Genomic DNA, 24845 nt, shown 5'->3' with positions numbered 1-24845 from the left:
ATAATTTATAATTTTTTTTTAAAGATTTTATTTATTTATTTATTTGAGAGAGAGAATGAGAGAGAGAGAGAGCACATGAGAGGGGGGAGGGTCAGAGGGAGAAGCAAACTTCCTGCCGAGCAGGGAGCCCGATGCGGGACTCGATCCCGGGACTCCAGGATCATGACCTGAGCCGAAGGCAGTCGCTTAACCAACTGAGCTACCCAGGCGCCCCTATAATTTGTAATTTTAAGTAAAGAGTAAAATTTTAAGCATCTTTATGTTGTAATAGCATTTATTTTGAGCAATCATATATGATTAGAAATCATATTGAAAAGAAGTGTATCCTGTTAATTATTTGTTTTTCCTTCGTGAGGTTAGAAGTCATTATGGTAATCATTAAAAATATCTTTAAACAGGGCGTCTGGGTGGCTCAGTTGGTTAAGCTCCTGGGATCGAGTCCTGTATCGGGCTCCCTGCTCAGCAGGGAGTCTGCTTCTCCCTCTGACCCTCCCCCCTCTCATGCTCTCTCTATCTCATTCTCTCTCTCAAATAAATAAATAATATCTTTAAAATATATATATATCTTTGGGCGCCTGGGTGGCTCAGTTGGTTAAGCAACTGCCTTCGGCTCAGGTCATGATCCCAGGGTCCTGGGATCGAGTCCCACATCGGGCTCCCAGCTCAGCGGGGAGCCTGCTTCTCCCTCTGACCCTCTCGTCTCTCATGCTGTTTCTCTCTCGCTTGCTCTCCAATAAATAAATAAATAAAATCTTTTAAAAAAATAAAAATAAAAATAAAAAAATAATAAAAAATATATATATCTTTAAACATTGGAATCATTTTAGAATGTTTCTCATACTGTATCCGAAAAATGCATACATATTTTCTGAAATAATTTTTGTGCCGTTTAAATATATTATGTTTTTAGTTATTTAATTATGAGGTCATCCATTATAGTTATGACTTAGAATTGTGTCTTTTTTGGGATGCCTAGGTGGCTCATTCGGTTGGACATCTGACTTTGGCTCAGGTCATGATCCTGGGGTCCTGGGATTGAGTCCCGTGTTGGGCCCCTTGCTCACCAGGGAGCCTGCTTCTCCTGTCTGCTGCTCCCCCTGCTTGTCCGCTCGCTCGTGCGTGCTCTGTCTCGCTCTCGCTCTCTGGCAGATGGATAAGTAAAGTCTTAAAAAAATAATAAAATAATTGTATCTTTTTAAAAAAAATATTTTATTTATTTTAGAGAGTGTGTGCATACATGGGGTGGGGGAGGGGCAGAGGGAGAGAGAGAATCTCAAGCAGACTCCTCGCTGAGTGCCATGCCTGATGCAGGGCTCGATCTCATCACCCTGAGATCATTACCTGAGCTGAAATAAGAGTAGGACACTTAACTGAACCACCCAGGCGCCCCTTAGAATTTTATCTTAATGATGTCTTTAATTTGTAGTTCTGCCTAAATTTACTTATTTATTTTAAAGATTTTATTTATTTAGGGGTGCCCCTTAATTATAGAAATTTTTGAACATACAGAAGAATAGAGGAATGATTTTCCCCATCTTGTTTTCTTTTTTTTTTTTCTTTAAGTTATTTATTTATTTGACAGAGACTGAGAGAGACACAGCCAGAAAGGGAACACAAGCAGGGGGAGTGGGACAGGGAGAAGCAGGCTTCCCACTGAGCAGGGAGCCCGATGCAGGGCTCGATCCCAGGACCCCGGGATCCGGACCTGAGCCAAAGGCAGACGCTCAACGACTGAGCCACCCAGGCGCCCCCCCATCTTGTTTTGATCTCTCTTCCCTGCATATACAAATGTCCACACATAAACACATAATCGTGGGGTTTTTTTTTTAAGATTTTATTTATTTATTTGACAGAGAGACGCAGCGAGAGAAGGAACACAAGCAGGGGGAGTGGGAGAGGGAGAAGCAGGCTTCCCGCCGAGCAGGGAGCCTGATGTGGGGCTCGATCCCAGGACCCCGGGATCATGACCTGAGCCGAAGGCAGACGCTCAATGACTGAGCCACCCAGGCGCCCCCATAATTGTGTTTTAAAAGCAAATACCACTGCATATTACATGAAATTGATGTACAGGTCCTGGATGAGAGGTGCAGCCCCAGCCTGTCCTAGCCCAGTCTCACACCTTGGCTGCTCGTCTCAGCCCTCAGCACAAAATGAGCTAAGAAGAGGCCAGCACCTCCAAGGGTATGGCCAAGGAAGGCTATCTCTGCTCCCCACTGTTGGTATCCCCTGTTCTACCCCATTTACTTCTCCTAAATGCCCTTGCATAGCCCATGCTGCCTACCTCCTGAGGATGCTGATCAAACCGGATAAACCAGCCTCTACTACTACTAAAGATGGTAGAATATAGTTTTTGGGTATCGAAAGAATTACAATTCTAGTAAACACTATTTACAGTTTATCCTAAGAAGATTTTGTCTTTCCCTTCTTTCGTGAAAGATAATTGTCATAGAAGCTGGCCTGATTAAAGGAATAGATAGTAGAGCATTAAATAGAAACTTAGGAATGCTCACATACATGTGTTATTAATTTGTAAAATTCTGTATTTCCTTAGAAATTAGGTCTATATGTTTTTTCCTTTTTGGAAGGTTTGCTTTATGTAACTTTAATAGCAGGTATAAAAAGTTTATTTCTTTTGTATAGATGACAACCCGTGTTGATGGTCATTCCTGGGCTCTTTCTGCAATAGATGAATTGAAAGTAGATAAAATAATTACACCCTTAAATAAGGATCATATTCCAATAACTGACTCACCGGTTGTGGTACAGCAGCACATGTTGCCTCCAAAGAAATTTGTTCTCCTCTCAGCACAGGTATGTACATACTCTGTTAAGGTGGAGACAATAAAGAAGCCATGTTTAATGTTATGTATTTTGCAATATTTGCTTAATGGAGTCATAAGGACTTTAGGAGAGTTTACTCTTAAAGATATTCTTAAGGAATAATTTTAAATACCAAAAATGCAACAAAAAGAGCTTGCTGTTTATGAAGTGTTCTATTTTTTTTTAAAGTACCATTTCTAGGACCAGTGTTTAGCGGCATAAAACAAAATAACCTAAATTTATTATTTTAATTCTCACTTAACTTATAAAAAAACATTTTTTAATATTGGATTTTGGAATAGTGATGCATTTAAAATTCAAATGGTATAATGAGTATACAGAATAAAATCTCCCTTCCAGTTGAGGTCCCTTCCCTAAAGACCCCCATGTCATCAGCATCTGTGTATCCTTCCAGAGGTGTGGACATACAAACAAAATATTTCTAAATAAATGGTAGTGTATCACATACACCATTTTATACCTTGTTTTTTTATATCTCAGATACATATTTTAGAGATCTTTCCATATCATTATATAAAGAACTTTCTCATTCTATTTTGTATTTGAAAGGTTTTCTTTTATATGAATGTACCCTATTTAACTAGGTCCCTATTGATGGATTATTTTTTGCTGTTCGTAATACTACAACCTTATGTGTATATCATTTTCTTTGTGTGTGAATAAAGCTGTAGAATTATATCTGCTGGGTGAAAGAATATGTGCGTTTCTAATTTTGATAGATGTTGCCAGATTCCCCTGTATTCATATATACGTGCATACATTCACTATTGATGAATATTGATGCCTGTTTCCTTACATCCTGTCCAAGTATAATATGCCATTTTAATAAGAGTAAGATGGACAGTCTTTTTTTTTTGTTCTTTTTTGTTTTTTGTTTTTGTTTTCTTTGGACAGTCTTTTCAAGTGTTTATTTTTCTATGGACTATCCCTATTTTATTGAGTTCTCTTTTTCATTTTGATTTATAGAAGCTCTTTATCAAGGAAACTTACTGTAATTTTAGTATCATATTTTTCCTAGTGTGTCATTTTATTTTGTTTACTGAGACTTTTTCCCATACAGGTAAGCATATTAGTCGAAATTTTCTGTTATCTTTTCGGATTTATAAAAGTAGTAAAAAAAAAAAACCTTCCTCATTCTGAGGTTTATAAAAAAAAATTTACCCACAGTTGCTTTTAGTACTATTATAGTTTTATTTTTGTCCTTTAAATCTCTGATCTGTTTGGAATTTATCCTGATATCCTGATTAAGGATCCAGCTTCATTTTTTTTCTAAATGGACATATGCCAACATAATTAATGGATAATCTAACTTTAATCCTCTGGTTTGAGGGACAGCTTTTATCGTATTCTAAATTCAAATATTTACTTGAACCTGTATGACAACTTTCTAAATTTAATAAGAAAACACTCACCGCCACCAAAAAATAAATTAAGGTTCTGGCTCTGTAGATACAACATTTTATAAACCTATGTTTTATGCATGGTAATAGCACATGCCCTCTGAATACATTTTGTGTGTTACAGAGCAGTGTTTTTTGTTTGTTTGTTTGTTTTTTTGAGGCGATATCTTTTTTTATGTTCAATTAGCCAACATAATAGTACATCATTAGTTTTTGATATAGTGTTCAATGATTCATTAGTTGCGTATAACACCCAGTGTTCCTCACCACATATGCCCTCCTTAATACCCATAACCTGGTGACCCCACCCCACATCCCCCTCCCTTCTGTAACCCTCAGTTTGGTTTCCAGAGTCCAGAGTCTCTCATGGTTTGTTTCCCTCTCTGATTTCTTTCCATTCAGTTTTCTCTCCCTTCTCCTGTGGTCCTCCACGCTATTCCTTATGTTCTACGTATGAGTGAAACCATATAATTGTCTTTCTCTGCTTGACTTATTTCACTTAGCATAGTCCCCTCCATTCAATCTATGTCGATGCAAATGGTGGATATTCATCCTTTCTGATGGCTGAGTAATATTCCATTGTATATTTGACCCACATCTTCTTTATCCATTTATCTGTTGAAGGGTATCTTGGCTCCTTCCACAGTTTGGCATTGTGGACATTCAGAGCATTGTTTTCTTATTAAATTTTCTTTGGGCATATATAGACCTAGTATAGGTTGGGAGTTGAAATGTAGATGTTCTTTTTGGCCAGTTTACTTTGTATTCTTGAAGGGGTTTTTTTTTTGTTTTGTTGATTTTATTAAATAAAATAGCAGGGTCAGTTGATGCCAGCCATGCCAGATAAATCTATTACTTATGGTTGTGGTTTTTTTTTTTTTTTAAACTTTTTAGGGAAGTCTTATGTTTCATAAACTTAGACCTGTAGATCAACTGAGACACCTACTTGTGAGTAATGTGGGTGGAGATGGAGAAGAGATTGAAAGATTCTTTAAATTACATCAGGTAATTAATTATTTGTACTTTTTAAAAAAATGTTATGATATTTTAAACAATAAAACAATGAGAATAATACCTGAATTTTATGTAAGTTAGGATCAAAATACTGTAATTAATAGGTACTCTTAGCAGTCTTTCTTTCTTTACATAGGTCATTATCTGTGTACTAATATTTGGGAGCAGTATTAATAAGTAAAGCTTATACAGTAAACTCAGATTTTTATCTGTTATTGATAAGTTCTTATTTTAAAGTATACTAGTAAGAAACTCATGTTCAAGTTATATGATAAATACATTTTTATTAAAACACAGGATATTTGTGGACAAATCTTTTTTTTTTTTTTAAGATTTTATTTATTTATTTGACAGAGAGATAGAGAGAGCACAGATAGAGTGGCAGGCAGAAGGAGAAGCAGGCTTCCCGCCGAGCAGAGAGCCCAATGTGGGGCTCGATCCCAGGACCCTGGGATCATGACCTGAGCCGAAGGCAGACGTTTAACCAACTGTGAGCCACTCAGGCGCCCCCTTTTTTTTTTAATTCTTAGTTTTGTTTTGTTTTTTTTTTTTTAATTTTTTTGCCAATGACCTGATGAAAAAATTGGGGGCAGTAGTGATAATGCCATTAGTATTTCAAAGCCATTGCTAGAATTGAGAAGGTAAAACTCAGAAAGCTTAAGATCAAGAATATCAGATCAAAGTTAAGTACAGAGAGACTGGATTCAAATCACCAGCTCTGCCACCAGGTTAGATTACTTTAGTTCTGTGAACTTCAGTTTCTTCATGTGTAAAACAGGCATTATAATAGTGTATGATGTGGGAGTTAATATATGCTAACCTTTTAAAATAGTACCTGGCACATGTCAGGTACTTAATAAATAGCTATATTGTTGTTGTTATTTTCTAAAAGGTAAAAAGACCATGAGAAAGAAAATTAGGGGAATAAACTATAGACGAAAATAGAGTCTAGATAAAAAGAAAAAGCACCCTTTAATGATAGTGCCTCTGATAAACGTTCTCCTTTTTCATACCAACTGATTTCATTCACTTAGCAGATATATATTGAGCACCTGCTCTGTGCTAGGCACAAATTGAAACACTGGATACAAGAATAACAAAAACTTCTTTTTAAATGTTTATGTTTACTATAAGGGAAGAAACTTTTTTTTTTAAATAGGAAGACCAGGCTTGTGCAACCTGCCTTATCCTTGCTTGTTCCACTGCTGCCTGTGATAGAGAAGTATCTGCATGGGCCACTCGGGCTTTCTTCAGGTATATGTCAGTTTTCTTTTGTTCTTGGCCACTTTTTTTAATGATAGCATTGGTCAATGTGGTAGTTTAAGGGCTTACCAAACAGTTGAAGAACTATATAGGAAAGATAGTAAAATTTTTTTGCAAAAGGATGAAATCTGGAAAGATTATAATGCTAATAGACGTAGCTAGATTAATACAATGTATGAATTGTTACCCCTGCTCTGGGTTCTGTTCTCCAACTTCTTCTGTCTAGTCTTTTTTCTACACTTCTTTCTACTCCAGTTACCATATCTTTACTTCCTAAAACACTATATCGATTCTGCTTTACTTGTATCATTGGCATTGAGGGATTCTAAATCACTTTAAGGAAACTTGGTATCAAAACGATATTTTTATTTGGAAAATATTTTTAGCTATAGGTAAGAATTTGAAATGTGATTTGTTTAAAACAATTTTTCAAGTGCTATCTAACTGTAATCTGTTATGAAAATTACAGTGCCATATACTCTTAAGTAAATTCTCTGCATTGCTGACCCTTAGAAATTGCTAGAGTCGCTTATAATTCTTTCTGGTAGAGGTTCAAGTCAACAGTTTCTAAATAAGTATTGTATCTATGCTTATAGATATAAGTACTGTAAAATACATTAAAGTCTGTAATGTTTAAAGCATTTATTTGGGAGCTAGCAGGACTTGGAACAATTCCATCTTTTAAGGTGGATAATTTCACTGAATAAGATCAGCCTCTGTTGTCATAAAAACAGGTACGGTGGTGAAGCACAGATGAGATTTCCACCCACTCTCCCTGCTCCAAGTAATGTTGGTCCCATCTTGGGGTCTCCTGTCTACTCTAGTGAGTACAAAATACTGAAATGAGACTATTTCTAATAGTTTGAGTTTTAGAAACTGCTTAGCATATTTTAATGAACAAAGCTTTTCCTTATATTTATTTACTTGCTACTGTTTTATTGGTGAATACAGTTCTATAGATGTCTGACTCTTAAAAGCAAGGATATATTAATACTGAGTTCTTTATGCATGTTAGAGAACAAAATAACATGTAACCAGTAGTATTTATAGAACTCATTTGTTATTTATCCAAAAGGAAGGAGGTGAATGATTTCATAACAAGTAAACTCCCACCTCAATGTTTTCCTCAGTGGGAGTTATTAGAAAATGCCTGGGAAATCAGCGGAGTCCCTAAATCTTAAATATTTCATGGATAGTGCCACTCCGCACTCATGCTGAGAAACAGCTTCTCCTAATTTAATCAGATTTAAAAGATTGGGAGGTTATTTTATAAATCTTTATATCTTCTTTCCTTTTTAGGTTCTCCTATTCCTAGTGGTAGTCCATATCCAAATCCATCATTTTTGGGAACACCATCTCAAGGTACCTCTTTTCTTTGTTTTATATTGCTACTACTATTCTTTTTGAAGAGCTAATACTGTTATCCTTAATGCTTAGTGAAAGAAATATTAACTTCCCCTAGTCTCTTGAAAACAATGTAGTTGAATAGAAGTTACATCCAAGCAAGTATTGACATTTGGCCATGAATGCCTTTGCATAGGAACACCTTTAGTAGTATACCTGAAAGCTCCTTATCTGGGTACCAGGATTTAATATGCAGCCATGAAATCTGTATAATTAGCTCTGTTTGACTCCCAACATTAAGGAGGAGTGATTGCAAGCTTTCTTGCCTTTTATCCTGCATGCCGACACTTAGAAAGCCTACCTGGGAGCATCTATCCAATCTGAGTCTCTTCTTACCAGGGAAAACCAAATTCAATACCTATTTATTCCAGTATTTTTGTAAATATTCTTACCTTTGGGCCTACATACACAGGCTGTGGTTATTGAGGATGCTGAATGTTTAAGGTTAAATTTAAAGATTTGTCTTTCTTATGTTGTGTACAAGGTGTACATCCTCCTGCCATGTCAACTCCAGTGTGTGTTTCAGGAAACCCAGCAACTCAGGCTGCAAGTATGAGTTGTATGGCTGCACCAGAGATTGTGTACTCTGGAAAACACAATGGTATTTGCATTTACTTTTCTCGAATCATGGGGTAAGTTTTGCATGGAATAACCAACTATTGCTCACCTTGTCCTATTTTGTGTAGTTGAATATTTTTAACTTTAAATTTGGGACATCATTTATTCCTGTTAAATCTAACTTACAGTTTTATTTAGCTCACTTGTTCATTAATAAAATTGTTTTCTATTTAGCTTTTTTTAAATCATCTAACCATCTGTATTTGTTGTGTTTTATATATATGTATACACATACATATTAACATATGGTGTTACAAACCACCCCATTAACTCAGTGACCTGTATCTGCAAGTCAGCTAGGTGGTTCTGGTCTTAGCTAGACTAACTCATTTATACTCATTCAGCTGTGGGATTGAAGAGAGCCCTGTCAATCTTGGCTGGAGTCTCACATGTTTAGGGTCATGTTTGTATGCAGGTGTAGAATGGTCTCTGCTGGGACAATTGGGTTTTTGTTTTTCACATGGTCTCTCATCCTCCAGCAGGTTAGCCAGGGGTTATTCCCTTGGTGATGGCAAAGTCCCATGAGACAGGGTAGAAATTTGCAAAGCTTCTTGATGCCTAGGTTTAAAGTTGGCTTACCATTATTTTAACCTCATTCACTGGGCCAGGGAAACATCTCCAGGCCAACCCAGATTAAAAAATAGAATTCATTCAAATAAAATCTTTTTAAAAAGCCAGGGGGTGGGCACCTGGGTGGCTCAGTCGTTAAGTGTCTGCTTTCGCCTCAGGTCATGATCCCAGGGTCCTGGGATCGAGCCCCGCGTCGGGCTCCCTGCTCAGAGGGTAGTCTGCTTCTCCCTCTCCCACTCCCCCTGCTTGTGTTTCCTCTCTCGCTATGTCTCTCTCTATCAAATAAATAAATAAAATCTTTAAAAAAAAATTGAATCCATTCAAACATGGGAAATAAACTCATTATGAGAGACACATCAAAGTCATAGTGTAAAGGATAACTATAAGGAGGGACAAAGAATTACAGCCATTTTTGCAATTAGTCTACCATATCATCCAGTTAATTATTTGAGATGGATGCTTTCATTTGAATCATTTGCTTAAAATGTGAAGCAGTGCAATACTCTTTTATAAATTTGTTTTTGCATTATAAACTTTGTTTACAATTCATTGCCCAGAGTCTTTTGATTTTTTCTCAGCAGTATTTCATGATGTGAAATAACTTAGGTATATCAGGTTTAGAAATTTTCTTGTTTTCCATTCTTTTGGATAACTTTGTGAAGTATTAAATCATTGCTGTACTTTGATAAACACACAGACAGGAATTTACTACATATTGTAATTGTTTTTGTTTATACAGCATAATTATTAAAACTTTTTTATTTCAGAAATATCTGGGATGCGAGTTTAGTTGTGGAGAGAGTATTCAAGAGTGGCAACAGAGAAATCACTGCAGTAAGTGTGTTGTATAATGTATTCCATTGCTGTATGTAACCATTTTATGGTATTAATTGTATAAATAGATTGTTTCACATTTCTTGGTGTTAGAAACAAGATGCTGATTATTCTTTTATGGACGTGTTTGTGTACGTGTCCAATAAACTCCTTGCCCTGGGTGAAGTCCCAGCTCCATCACTTATATAAATGATGAGTCATTTTCTTAATATTTCAGTCTGATACCTCACTATAAGGTGAGAATAATAACCTGTTGTGAGGGTTAAACAGAGTAAGTCCTAATCCTTAATATTTACTCAAAGCTACTATTTAATATTTCACTTATATGCTCCCGAATTCCATGAACCCAGTACTAATTTCCATGCATAAATATACTTTCTAGAGTACTTTAAGAATAGATCCTGTAGGAGTGCCTGGGTGGCTCAGTCGGTTAAGGTCTGCCTTTGGCTCAGGTCATGATCCCAGGGCCCTGGGATCGAGCCCTGCATCGGGCTCCCTGCTCAGCAGGGAGCCTGCTTCTCCCTCTCCCCCCTGCTTGTCTCTCTCTCTCAAATAAATAAATTAAATATAGTTTTTTTTTAAGATTTTATTTATTTGACAAATAGAGAGTGAGCACAAGTAGGCAGAGTGGCAGGCAGAGGGGGAGGGAGAAGCAGGCTCCCCGATGAGCAGGGAGCCCGACGTGGAGCTCGATCCCAGGACCCTGGGATCAGGACCTGAGCAGAAGGCAGACATTTAACCAACTGAGCCACCCAGGTGCCCCAATAAATAAAATCTTAAAAAAAAAAAAAGAATAAATTCTGTAAACCTTTGTATTATCATAAATTCATAAATTCAGGTAGTAAAATTTTTTAAACATGAAGTATGAATACAATTTATTTTAAGCTTTTTTCTTTTTAAATCTGAAAGATACCAAATATTTTTTCGATTCTGATACTATTTTAAAGTTCACATTTCTAAGAAGAAGAATATATTTATTTAACATAGTATATGATTCCATTTATATGAAGTTCAAGAACAGGCAAAGCTAACCTATGGTGACAAATAAGAAAAGTGGTTTGCTGGGAGATGGAATGACTAGTGACTAGAAAGGAGCATTAGGGAACTTCTTGGGTGTTGGAAATATTCTGTATTGTGGTCTGGGTGGTGACTGAATTAAAATATAAAAAGCTATCAAGATATTCACTTAAGATGTGTTTATTTTACTGTCTGTAAATTATACCTAAAACAAACCAAAGCAGGATAGGAGGGATGTGGCTATCTAGTCCTTTATTCTGCAACAAGCATAAATAATTACTGTTATTAAAACTTGACATTCAGTTATAAAGAGTATGTTTTTTACATATACACTTTTTCAGTGTTTTAAAGCTTTTGAAAATACTTTTTTTCTTACAGATTGAAAGTAGTGTTCCCTCCCAACTGTTGGAGTCAGTGCTACAAGAACTAAAAGGTTTGCAAGAATTTCTAGACAGAAACTCCCAATTTGCAGGGGGACCATTAGGAAATCCAAAGTAAGAATAAACAAGATTTATTTGCCTATTTTTTCCTTTTTCTCTCTGAGATATAATTCACATTATAAAATTCATCCTTTTAAATATTTAGTTCAGTGGTTTTTAGCATATTTATGAGGTTATGCTTTTACCACCACTATCTAATTCCAGAACATTTTCATCATGCCAAAAAGAAACCCTTTACCCATTAGCAGTCACTCCCTGTTCACACCACAGTAAAAATAATACCATAGAATGGCTTAAACAACAAACATTTATTTCTCACAGTTCAGGAGGCTGGAAGTCTGAGATCAGGGTGCCAGTATGGTTGAGTTCTGGTGAGGACCCTCTTCGTCGTTTACAGGCAGCTACTTTCTTTCTGTGTCCTAACATGGCAGAGAGAAAACTAGGTGACAGTCTCTCTGGTCTCTTCTTGTAAGGCTGTTAATCGCATTGTGTGGGCTTCACTCTCATCACTCCATCTAAACCTAATTACCTCCCAAAGGCCCAATCTCCTAATACCATCACTCTGGGAATTGGGACTTCAACATTGGAACATGGTGGGACACAAACAGTCCATAGCACTCCCCATTTCCTTTCCAGTCCCTAACAACCACTAATCTATCTGTGTCTGTGGATCTGCCATATTCTGGATCTTTTATGTAAATGGAAATGTGGCCTTTTGTTTCTGGCTTCTTTTAGCATATTTTCAAGGTTCACGTGTTTTAACGTGTATCGGTATTTTGTTTCATTTTTCAGTTCATCAGGTGATGCTCATTTGGGTTATGTTAGCTTTTTGGTTGCTATGAAAATGCTGATGTGAACATACCTATAAAGGTTTTTGTGTGGGCGTATGTTTAGGATAAAAAATTTTTTTTATTATAGAAATAATATGGGCTTTTTGTAAAGATTTCACTTTACTGCCCAGAAAATTTATGATCTGTAGTATAACAGTATAAACTATATGAAATATATAAATATGTGTTTCTTTAAAACTGTAAATGTAGCACTTTCACAGGTCCTCCCCTGACACTGGGGCCAGGATTTGGTAGCTGGTGCTGAAAGAAAACTCTTGATTGCATCCTGGCCGTGGAACCATGCCAGGGGCAGTTGTCACTCAGTGGGACAGAGAGACTGTTCTGTGACATCATGTTCAACATTGTATCTTTCTCCTGCTGCTCTTACCTTAGGTCTTCTCCTTTAAAAAAAAAAAGAAAGAAAATTAAATAAACTGCAAATAGAATCTAAATAGGCACACTTTTATGAAACATTGTATATGTTCACTATATCTTCTACAACATTCCAAATCAGTGGAATAAATAATTTTTTTTTAAAGATTTTATTATTTATTTGACAAAGAGACACAGCGAGAGCAGGATCACAAGCAGGGGGAGCGGAAGGGGGAGAAGCAGGCTTCCTGCTGAGCAGGGAGCCCGATATGGGGCTCGATCCCAGGACCCTGGGATCATGACCTGAACTGAAGGCAGATGCTTAACGACTGAGCCACCCAGGCGCCCAAGAATAAATAATTTTTATATTGGCTGCATATTTTTCCATTATTTATATGCAGACATTTAATGGTGTAACTCTATATATACTAATATAATATAATATACTAATATAATAATTGCAGTGTTTCTGTTTTTTCATGTTATAAAGAAGGTACAGTGATTACTCCTCTTTATACATGTTGGTGTACTTGTTCAGTAATCTTCAGATGAATTTCTTGAGAAGTAGAATTATTGGGTATAAGAACTTTTTAAAATGTTGATATGTAGTATTTAGTTGTCTCCTGAGAAAGTTAAACCAATTTTCTTTATTTTGAGCCTTTGGAACACTCTAAAGTATATCTTAATGTATAAATTGATTTCTCCCTTCTTCCGTTAACCCAGTTTAAGAGTCTGTCTTTTAATAAGACAATATAACCTCTTCCCGTGTTTGGGATTAGTTTGTTTGATCTTATTTTCACCGTCCTGAATTTGTGCTTTTTATTGTGTGTTTTGTTTTTCTTTCCTTCCCCATCCCCTTATTTTACTGGATTGATCAGACCTCTCCCTACCCCAAACACAGATTTAGAAGTTTTATACATGATTTTCTTTCTCTAGTAGTTAGTTTTAAATTCTGAAAAATACACATCTCTGTCAGCATTAGTAATTGGACAGAAGCTATTACCGTTCCCTTTTCCCCTGCCCTCCCCCAGTATCCTCCTTGGAAATTAGCTGGAATTTTAGTTGTAAGGTATTTTTTTTCTTTTTTCTTTTTTTCTTTTCTTCTGTTAATAGTTTCTTAGCAGTTTATTGAATTTTACAGTTATAACTGCAGTTGTCTGTTAATTTTATACCCTGCTACTTTACTAATTTCTCTTTAGTTAGTTTTTTCATTGAGTGTTTTGGATTTTTCAAATATGTATGTAGTCCTGTCATCTGCAAATAGAGATAATTTTATCTTTTCTTTCTGGCTCTAGTTGCTTTCTCCTGTCTGTATAGGCTAATATCTCTAACACAGTGTTAAATAGTAGTGGAGGTACACTGGGCATCTGGGTCTTATTCCTGACTTTAGTGGGAAAGCTTGTAGTGTTTCTCTATTAAAGATCATGCTGGAGCGCCTGGGTGGCTCACTTGCTAAGTGTCTGCCTTTGGCTCAGGTCATGGTCCCAGGGTCCTGGGATCAAGCCCCGCATCAGGCTCCCTGCTCCGCAGGAAGCCTGCTTCTCCCTCTCCCACTCCCCCTGCTTGTGTTCCCTCTCTCACTGTCTCTCTCTCTGTCAAATAAATAAGTAAAATCTTTAAAAAATAAAGATCATGCCTACATAGATACAGTTTATCATGCTAAGAAAGTATTCATCCATTTCTGTTTTAAGAATTTTCGTATAAAGTGAGTATTAGAATTTGTCAAATGTCTACATTTTCCAGAGATATTTTTTCCTTTATTAACATTTTCTAATTTCAACCTACCCTTCATGCCTGCAACAGTCTCACTGAGTATTTGTTAATAGCTTTTTAAGATGTGATTTATATGCCGCAAGATTCACTTATTTTAAATGTTTGGTTCTGCAAGTTTTAGTAAATATATAGAATTGTGCAACCATTATCACAGTCTATTTTGGGAACATTTTCTTCAACCCAAAGACAGTTCTTTTGTCCATTTGCAGTCATTTCCACCCCTTAGCCTCAAACACTTATTAATCTATCCTATCTATAGATTTGCCTATTCTTGACATTTCATGCTAATGGAATCATATAATTTATGGTCTTTAGAATCTAGCTTTTTTTTGCTTAGCGTTATTTTGAGGTTCATGATCAAGGTCCACGTTGCAGCATAAATAACTACTTCACCCCTTTTTATTGCCTAACGAGTATGGGATTGTAAGGTCGTAGCCATTTTCTCTCAGATTTTCATTTATAGTTTTGTTCCATTTTCTTCCTAAACTTTAATATTGCAGAGGAAAAGTACATTGCCTTTCTGATTCTCTTTTCTCTGTAAATGGCTTGTGTTAACTTTGAAGTTTTTTTATGCTTTTTGTCTTTATTATGAAAATTTAGCAATTTCACCATGTCTTCAATATGTCTTTTTTCAATGAGTGTTGAGAACTAAACTTTCTCAATGAGCATTTAGAACTAGACTTAAGCCTTGGTGAATTTTCTTCTGTTATTTTTTATTTATTGTACTATCTGATCATTTCCCTTTTCTTGGGAAAATCCTATTAACTCTCCTGGATCTAGCCTCAGTTTCTTCTCTTTTCTTCCACAGTTTTCTTTCTTCCTTCTTTTGTTGTGGTGGTTCGGTAGATTACAGAATTCCTAGAGTTGTTGTTCCCAATTATTGTGTGTGTGTATATATATAATTTTTTTTTTTTTTTAAGATTTATTTATTTACTTTGGGGGAGGCAGAAGGAGAGGGAGAGTCTTAAGCAGATTTCGCAGTGAGCGAAATCTGAAGCATTTTAATCTTGTGGATGCTTAGCCCAGACTGATGCTGGGCTCAATCTCCCAACCCTGAAATCATGGCCTGAGCTGAAACCAAGAGTCTGGCACTTAACCAACTGTGCCACCCAGGTGTCCCAATTATATTTTAAACAGCATCCGTTCAGGGGCACCTGGGTGGCTCAGTCTGGTTGAGCGGCTGCCTTTGGCTCAGGTCATGATCCCAGCATACTGGGATCGAGGCCTGCATTGGGTCCCCTGCTCAGCAGGAAGTCTGCTTCTACTTTTCCCTGCTTTTGTGCTCTTGCTTGCTCGCGTGCTCTCTCTCCCTCTCAAATAAATAAAAATATTAAAAAAAAAATAGCATCTGGGGCACCTGGGTGGCTCAGTCGTTAAACATCTGCCTTCCGCTCAGGTCATGATCCCAGGGTACTGGGATCAAGCCCCACATCAGGCTCCCTGCTCAGCAGGAAGCCTGCTTCTCTTTCTCCCACTCCCCCTGCTTGTGTTCCCTCTCTCGCTGTGTCTCTCTCTGTCAAATAAAATCTTAAAAAAAAAAAAAAAATAGCATCTGTTCAGTTTCTCTGATACATTTTTTTCTGGCCATTATATTTTTAATTCTGAGAGCTCTTTTTATTTTCCCTTTTTCGTGACAATTAGCATTTATAATGTGAATACCAGATTTCACTAGATAGATTACATGCTAAAACAAACAAGACTGACATTCTCCAGAGGGCTGATATATGCAACAACGTGGATGACTCTCAAATGTATTATGCTATAGAAAGGAAGCCAGAATCGATTTGTATGACATATTGGAAAATGCAAAACTATAGGGGTAGGAGTGCCTGGGTGGCTCAGTCGGTTAAGTGTCTGCCTTGGGCTCGGGTCGTGTTCTTGGGGTCCTGGGATCGAGCTCTCCATCAGGCTCTCTGCTCAGTGGGGAGCCTGCTTCTTCCTCTCCATCTACCACTCCCCCTCCTTGTGCTCTCTCACTCTCTCTCTCTCAAGTAAATAAATAAAATCTTAAACAAAAGGGGCGCCTGGGTGGCCCAGTCATTAAGCATCTGCCTTCAGCTCAGGTCATGATCCCAGGGTCCTGGGATCAAGCCCCGCATCAGGCTCCCTGCTCAGTGGGAAGCCTGCTTCTCCCTCTCCCACTCCCCCTGCTTCTGTTCCCTCTCTCACTGTCTCTTTCTCTGTCAAAAAATAAAATCTTAAAAAACAAAACAAAACTATAGAGGTAAAGGAGATCAGTGGTGGACAGGCTTAGCGGGTGGGAAGAGGATTTGGATAGAAGAGACAGCACAAGAGAATTTTGGGGCGTAATGGAACTGTTCTGTATCTTGATTGTGGTGGTAGTTACATGACACCATGCATCTGTCAAAACTCATAAAACTGGGGGCGCCTGGGTGGCTCAGTTGGTGAAGCGACTGCCTTTGGCTCAGGTCATGATCCCAGGGTCCTGGGATCGAGCCCCGCATCGGGCTCCCTGCTCGGCGGGAGGCCTGCTTCTCCCTCTCCCACTCCCCCTGCTTGTGTTCCTGCTCTCGCTGTCTCTGTCTCTGTCAAATAAATAAATAAAATCTTTAAAAAAAAAAAAACTCATAAAACTGCACACGGAAAAGGTGGATGTTATGTAACCTGACACCAAAATACTGCTCATCATTGAAGGATTCTAGAAACCAATTCATTACTTTTAAATTTGGCAGATAAAGAGAAAGAAGCAACCATTTATTCAGCCTTTCTGAATAAAATGGACATCACAATAACCAAATAATTGAAACTTTAAGCATCCACAAGATTAAAATGCTTCAGTTTTAAATCATCATTGATTCGCCAGTGTTTATTTCACTATTCTGCAGAGGAAAAGAATATTAACAATGTATCCCAGCTCATTTATATGAGATATTCAGAATAGGCAAACTTAAAGAGACAGAAAGTAGACCAGCAGTTACTTAGGGTAGGGGTGGGAGAGTTGGGGATTGACTGCTAATAGAGAGTGGGTGAAAATGTTCTAAAATTAGATTGTGGTGATAGTTGCACAACCCTATGAATATATTTTGAGAAACCAAATTATGTACTCTGAATGGTTGAATTGTATGGTATATGAATTCTATCTCAGTAAAGCTGTTGAAAACACAAATACACATTTTGGAATTTATTTCAGTACAACAGCCAAAGTGCAGCAGAGGCTGATAGGATTCATGCGTCCTGAAAATGGAAATACCCAGCAGATGCAACAAGAACTGCAGAGGAAGTTTCATGGTAAGTTATTCCTTCTGATCAGTTGACTGTACATGACCCCAATAAAGAGTTTTATTCATCGAGTAGAAAACAGTGGATTGAATAGAAAACAGTGGACATCTCTCAGTAAGATCTAGTTTTTTGATAACACAAGTATTTTTTATTAAAATAACATCAGTGTGGTTGAGAAAAGTGGGACTGTATGGATCTCATGTATTTCCATAACTTTCAGCCCCTTTTTTTTTTTTAAGATTTTATTTATTTATTTGACAGAGAGAGACAGCGAGAGAGGGAACACAAGCAGGAGGAGTAGGAGAGGGAGAAGCAGGCTTCCCACTGAGCAGGGAGCCCGATGCGGGGCTCGATCCCAGGACCCTGGGATCATGACCTGAGCCGAAGGCAGACGTTTAACAACTGAGCCACCCAGGTGCCCCATAACTTTCAGCCCATTAAGTTTTTTCCTTTCCTTTACAAGAAAACATGATACCTTTTTTTAAAGTAAGTTTTTAAATTGTAAAATAGGCATAATATAAAATTTACCATTTTAACCACATTCACTTTGTTGTGCAAACATCACCACTATCCATCTCCAGAACTTTTTTCATCTTATGAAACTCTGTACCCATGAAACAAAGCTCCCCATTTTCCCTACCATCCCAGCCCCTAACAACTGTCAGTAGTTTTCTGTTTGTTTTTTTTGTCTCTGAATTTGACTACCTTATATACTTCATATAAGTGGAATTATACAGTGACCAGCTTTGCAACTGGCTTATTTCAGCTAGTATGTCTTCAGAGTTGATCCGTGTTGTAGCATATGTCCAAATTTCCTTTCTTTTTAAGACAGTATTATTCCATTGTATGTCTACACAGGTTTCCCCTGCTATCTGAGTGTTCCTGTGAAACCTTTCATAAGCCAAATGGCATAAAGTGAGAAAGTAATTACCATTAATTTATATGGATAAATTTTTGAGCATTCCCAGACCCCCAAAAATAACCTTTCTTAGGCTTTTCTGTTCCTTAGGACACTTTTTTTTTTTTTTAAGTTTATTTACTTTTTTTTTAGTAATCACTATGCCCATTGTGGGGCTTGAACTCACAACCCTGAGATCAAGAGTCACATGCTCTTCCAACTGAGCCAGCCAGGCGCCCCACCTTGGGACACATTTAGAGATAAAGCACAGAAGCCCATAGACCCATTTCAAAGTTGTGGCGGCTTGATGCCGAGATGATGTGTATCGTTTCTGGGAAAGGAGTTTGGCAGGGTGCATGCTGCCTGTGTAATGGCTCGCTACAACACAAACGCTGAATGCTGGTTTTAGGGTGTATTTTCGTGAAAGCAAAAAAAAAAAACACTTGGGTTTTTGAACACTTGGGTTGCTTCCACCTTTGAGGTATTAGAAATAATTCTGCTATGAATGTATTGTACAAATATAAATTTGAGTCCTTGCTTTCAGTTCCTTTATTATATACCTGAAATGGAATTGCTGGATCATATGGTATTCTGTTTTTAATTTTTGAGGGACTGCCATACCGTTCTCTATGCACCATTTTACATATCTGCTAGTAGTGCATAAAGTATTTCAATTTCTTCACATCTTCACTCGTTATTTTTCTCTTTTTATAATATCCATCCTAGTAGATACAAAGCGGTAATTCACTATGGTTTTTTTTTTTAATTTTTTATTGTTATGTTAATCACCATATCACTGTGGTTTTTGATGTATTTTCCTTCCTAATGATTAGTGACACACCTTTTTATAGAGTTAAAAATGTGAATCACATTTTTGGTTGTTTTTGTTTTTGTTTGTCTATTATAAATAGTAACAGTCGTGGAAAGAGCAAGGTAATGGAAAACTTATAATCATCTATTTTTCCAAAGTAATCTGGAATAATAAATCATTGCTTAAATTTTGCCTGCCATTTTTTTAAAGAATTTTTGTGTTCTAGGGGCGCCTGGGTGGCTCAGATGGTTAAGAACCCCCCTCCCAAAAAAAGAATCGGCCTTCGGCTCAGGTCATGATCCCAGCATCCTGGGATGGAGCCCCACATCGGGCTTCTGGCTCAGTGGGGACTCTGCTTCTCCCTCTCCCTCTGCCTCTCCCCCTGCTCATGCTCTCTCTCTCTGTATCTCTCAGTCTCAAATAAATAAATAAAATCCTTTAAAAAACAATTGTTTAAGAAAAAAGAATTTTTGTGTTCTGTTTGAGCCATTTCTGGCTGATAGATCTTTGCTAATTAAGACTCAGCCATTTACTCTTGTCCCTTCCTGCTAGATCTAGTTTTCTGTTTTATAAACATTTCTGTTTTATAAACATTTTTTCATTACTGCTATTGGTACTTCAGTAGGTCTTAAGCCTGACAATACCAAGCACTGGTAAGGATTAAAACAAAAGGGAGGGTTCAAATTGCTGGCACATGTACACTGAAAACAACTACTTTGGAGAGAGTTTGATACTATCCTGTAAAAGCTGAGAATGCATATATATTGAAAGCCAGCAGCTTCACTTCTATGGATACATCGTATAGCAGTCTTTTTTTTTTTTTTTGGTAAAGATTTTATTTATTTGACAGACATAGCGAGAAAGGGAACACAAGCAGTGGGGGAGTGGGAGAGGGAGAAGCAGACTCCCCACTGAGCAGGGAGCCCGATGCGGGGCTCAATCCCAGGACCCTGAGATCATGACCTGAGCTGAAAGCAGACGCTCAACAACTGAGCCACCCAGGCACCTCCCATCGTATAGCACTCTTTATCGGACTTTTTTCCTTATAGTAAGGAATACATTTTACGTTATGACTCTGATGTTTGAAAGCATACATACACAACCAAAACAAAATTGTAGGAAATAACTACCTGTTTTATACTCTAATATTTCTTTTTTTTTTTTTTTTTTAAGTAGGCTCCATGCCCAGTGTGGGGCTTGAACTTAAAACCCTGTGATCAAGAGTTGCATGGTTTACTGACTGAGCCAGCCAGGCACCCCAATTCTGTTTCCTTTTTAAGAAAAAAAAAAAAAGCTGTCATGACTGACTGAATTGATTTCATTACTCACCTGTTTTGTTTTGATTTTTTTTCACCAGTTTATCTTAATCCAGGGTTTGAGGAACATAGTCCTAGCAAAAAGTGCTTTTCAGGAGTCCTTTCTTAAGGATGTTTATTGCATTGTTGTTTTAGTAGCAAAGCATAGGAGACAATATAAATGTCCTTAAGGTGGAAAATGGACCTAATTGTGGTATACTTATGTGATGGAACATCCAGTAATTTAAATACATTAGATTTATACTTATTAATATAGATAGCCTGTGAAAATACAGCTGGGTAGAAAAAGTGGTGTAAATTGTTTAAAAATAGCAGTGTTTTTGTTGTTTGTGTGTACACACACAGACGCTTAGAAGCACATACACATAATGACAGGATAAAAAGCATGAATTCAACAAATCATGATCATGGTTGGCTGTGATGAGGGGAAAGAGGAGGCCATTAAGGATTTCAGCCTTAACTATAGTTGTTCTTATTGAAAGTAAAGTGTTGTTTTATTTAAAACAAAACAACCTATGTCATTGTATAAAACTTCATTAGTTGTGTTTTGTAATTAGAGGCTCAACTGAGTGAAAAGGTTTCACTTCAGGCAATCCAGCAGTTGGTTCGAAAATCATACCAGGCTCTGGCTTTATGGAAGCTTCTTTGTGAACATCAGTTCACTGTCATTGTAGGAGAACTTCAGAAGGTAGGATTTCTTTTCCCTTAAGATCATACTGTTAATGCTGTGCTTAGTTTGTTTTCTTTTGAGTAAGCTTTAATCTTATATTTGGGTTTGGGAGGGGACTTTTGGGGAGAAGCATTTAGGTTATGAGTAAGTTAATATCTGCTTAATGGAAATCTTCTTAATGGAAAATTGCACTAAAGCATGAATGCTTGAGGGATCTGCTTTGTCAAAACCACAAGTTTTGGGCACCTGGGTGGCTCAGTTGGTTAAGCGACTGCCTTCGGCTCAGGTCATGATCCTGGAGTCCAAGGATCGAGTCCCGCATCGGGCTCCCTGCTTGGCAGGGAGTCTGCTTCTCCCTCTGACCCTCCCCCCTCTCCTGCTCTCTCTCTCTCATTCTCTCTCTCAAATAAATAAATAAATCTTTTTTAAAAAAAAAACCCACAAGTTTTTACAATATGTGAGAATTTTACCGTGTTCTCGTGGTATATGAATGAAATCTTTACCAAAAATATTTTTTTTAAACAGTAGATTGTAACCATTATTTGGGTTTCAGATCCCTTTGGGAATTTGATCAAAACTCTTTCTTCCCACCCTCAAAGAATGCATACAGATACATCCACAAAATTTTTGCATGTAATTTCAAAGAGTCCAGTGACTTAAACATTCTTCTTTTAAAGAAAGATGTTTACCATTGTGAGAAATGAATGGGTCATATTTCTCTTGCTCTCCTCATTTGAATCCTTTTTAAGTATAATGGCAATTTGCATTCATTTAAATGTTAGGACACTGAGGGGAATGTATTCCTACTTATTATTATGAACATTTCTAAATGTATACAAAAATAGAGTAAATACTATATTATAATCCCCATATACGCTTGTATTCAGCATTTTCTTTTTTTTATTTTTAAGATTTTATTTATTTATTTGACAGAGACACAGTGAGAGAGGGAACACAAGCAGGGGGGAGTGGGAGAGGGAGAAGCAGGCTCCCCGCTGAGCAGGGAGCCCGATGTGGGGCTCAATCCCAGAACCCTGGGATCATGACCTGAGCCGAAGGCAGATGCTTAACGACTGAGCCACCCAGGTGCCCCTTGTATTCAGCATTTTCAAGATTTTATCATCTTTTATTAATCTATTCTCTTTTTCTTTACCAAATTACTTTAAAGATGATCCCAGATACCGTGTCATTTCACTCCTATATAGTTTACTATGTATTTCTAAGGAAAGGTGTGAATGTGAATCTGTCACGCCCATTGATTACCAGGGTTGACTCGGCTGATCTGACTGGCTAGGCAGTTGTCCCCTTTCTCCCTCACCACTCCATGTGCATCCCTTCCAAAGCTTTGTGCTCAAAGAGGATGACCTTCCCTGATAGAGGCGGACCATTCTTTGGTGAAGAGTATACGAGTAGCTGTATGTCTCTGCTAGAACCTCCAAACGAGCTCTCAAGGTCCATTTGTAGGACCTGAGCTGAAATCAAGAGTCAGATGCTTAACCAACTGAGCCACCCAGGCGCCCTGTAAGCCCCAGATTTTTTAATGTAGCTAAGTGATTATTCTTTCTGGTTGTGACTAAAATCAGGAGACCTGGCTCTAATTTTGGATCTGCCTACATTTTACTTTTCTCATTTGTAAATTGAGAGATTTAGACTGGTCATACCGTGGGTTCTTTAACAATTTTCTATGATTCTATGAAAGTTTGCAAAAATGTGCTAGTCTGTATAGTTTAGCATATTTTCCCTTTTGAATTTTTTGGTTATTTTAAATTGTTAAAGAAATTTTGTTCCGGGTAGAAATAGGATATTCCTATATTTTTGGTAGAAAAAAGGATTTTTTCTTATATTCCTAGGAATTTCAAGAGCAGCTGAAAATCACCACCTTTAAAGATCTGGTAATCAGGGACAAGGAACTGACCGGGGCATTAATTGCTTCTCTTATCAACTGCTACATCAGAGATAATGCTGCTGTTGATGGCATTAGTTTACACTTACAGGATATCTGCCCACTTCTGTATAGCACTGATGATGCAATTTGTTCTAAGGTATGATGCTTTATCAGCTATTTCAGTATTCGTAAAGGGGGTTTCATGGTATAAAAAGCACAATAGAACTGGAATCAGAAACCATCTTTTACTTAACATATGACGTCTCTTGAGTAGGTCTCCTAACCTCTCATGGCCTCGAGAGTCCTCATCTGTATGATGAGAGGAGTTGGAATACATCATTTCTTAAAATCCTTGTGTGTTTAAGTTTTTCATAATCTTGATAGTATTTTTAGACCGTGTTTTTTCAATGGTTAAATCTGTTTCTCCTTAGAAATTAAAAATTACTAAAACTTTAAGTCTATAATAAGTTAGAGTTAATTGGGCAGTTTTTATTGATCCTTTCTTACAGGTTGAAAATAATTAAAAAAATCAGTATCACATGGACTGCCTGCTGACCAATAATGTATTGACTAGGCAAGAGGTTTACCAGTCAAAGCTATCTTGCTTAAAATATTTGTGAAAGGAATTAAAAATAGCTAGGATTTTTTTGGTCAAAAATTTTTCTGCCTAAAATTAAGAAGAAGTAAGTTTGTAGAGTTGTTTTTATTTTTTATGATAATAAACCAGATGTAAATTGAGACATAGACCAAGACTTATATTGATAACATCATCTATGTGCTGGATTTTACATCTTTTTAAGTTCCTGTCATCTCTGATTCTAGGCAAATGAACTCCTCCAGCGTTCCCGACAAGTTCAAAATAAGATTGAAAAGGAAAGAATGTTAAGAGAATCCTTAAAGGAATATCAGAAAATCAGCAATCAAGTGGACCTTTCCAGTGTTTGTGCTCAGTATAGACAAGGTGAGAAACAAAATGTTTTTCATATCTTTTTCTTAACTCAGGAGAAAAACGACTGAATAAAACAAGCTACTGATAAAGAGCCTCTTACCAGAAGCAAACCCCTCTTCAACTTCACTTTCCCAAGTGATATGACATGGGAAACTCGTGCCTTGTGTTTTAGTATTTGATGACTACACTAGCCTCTGCAAAAACTATAATGCTCTTTTTATATCTTGAAACGTGTAACTTTTTAACAGGAGTTTTAGTCCTTGTCCAGTTAAACTACTATCTGTATTAGATAGATTCTGGGTTACATTTATTTTTTGGATGCTTTTAATTCTTTTGACTAATTTTTAAAATAGTACCTGTCTGCTGCTTTTAAATTACTTTAAATCAAATCTAGCATAATGTAAAAGTAATAACTGTTAGCACAGATACTGTTTTGAATTCTAAGATTTTTTTTTCCATCAAGGAACTGAATCCATCCCTTTTATTATTCTAACTTTGAAAATTTTTTTCCATTGAAGAAAATATACTTAATAGCTGCCTTTTAGGCATGTTGGTACCTTATTCTTTGGTAGATTCCCCAAACATATTTTATATGATAGTGTTATCAAGGTGACTAGCATACAGTAGAGATGTAAAAACCTTGATCAGTATTTTTATAAACCAGCTAAGGAATAACGCATCCATCTTAATAAGCCTTATC

General features: G+C 37.0%; 1 protein-coding gene and 1 non-coding gene across 2 annotated transcripts in view; both read left to right on the top strand.

Annotated features, from left to right (window-relative positions):
* LOC118006467 (nuclear pore complex protein Nup155) overlaps window positions 1-24845 on the top strand; it is a 60543-nt gene that overhangs the window by 18432 nt on the left and 17266 nt on the right. The window contains exons 13-24 of the mRNA XM_034999135.1: window positions 2641-2811; window positions 5136-5246; window positions 6415-6509; window positions 7253-7341; window positions 7818-7880; window positions 8407-8554; window positions 9878-9944; window positions 11340-11455; window positions 17528-17625; window positions 21199-21329; window positions 23162-23353; window positions 24019-24157. Coding sequence (XP_034855026.1) covers window positions 2641-2811; window positions 5136-5246; window positions 6415-6509; window positions 7253-7341; window positions 7818-7880; window positions 8407-8554; window positions 9878-9944; window positions 11340-11455; window positions 17528-17625; window positions 21199-21329; window positions 23162-23353; window positions 24019-24157 — 1420 coding nt within the window. The remainder of the gene's footprint in view (window positions 1-2640; window positions 2812-5135; window positions 5247-6414; window positions 6510-7252; window positions 7342-7817; window positions 7881-8406; window positions 8555-9877; window positions 9945-11339; window positions 11456-17527; window positions 17626-21198; window positions 21330-23161; window positions 23354-24018; window positions 24158-24845) is intronic.
* Window positions 12438-12565, top strand: LOC118006584. The gene has a single exon (XR_004678121.1). It is a non-coding gene; the product is annotated as a small nucleolar RNA SNORA30/SNORA37 family (small nucleolar RNA).

This window comes from Mirounga leonina, unplaced genomic scaffold (genome assembly GCF_011800145.1).
Source record: "Mirounga leonina isolate KUSES-001 unplaced genomic scaffold, KU_Mleo_1.0 Mir_97, whole genome shotgun sequence".
Classification (NCBI taxonomy): Eukaryota; Metazoa; Chordata; class Mammalia; order Carnivora; family Phocidae; genus Mirounga; species Mirounga leonina.
The sequence above is the reverse complement of the archived record's forward strand: the minus strand, read 5'-3'. Positions and strand labels throughout refer to the sequence as shown.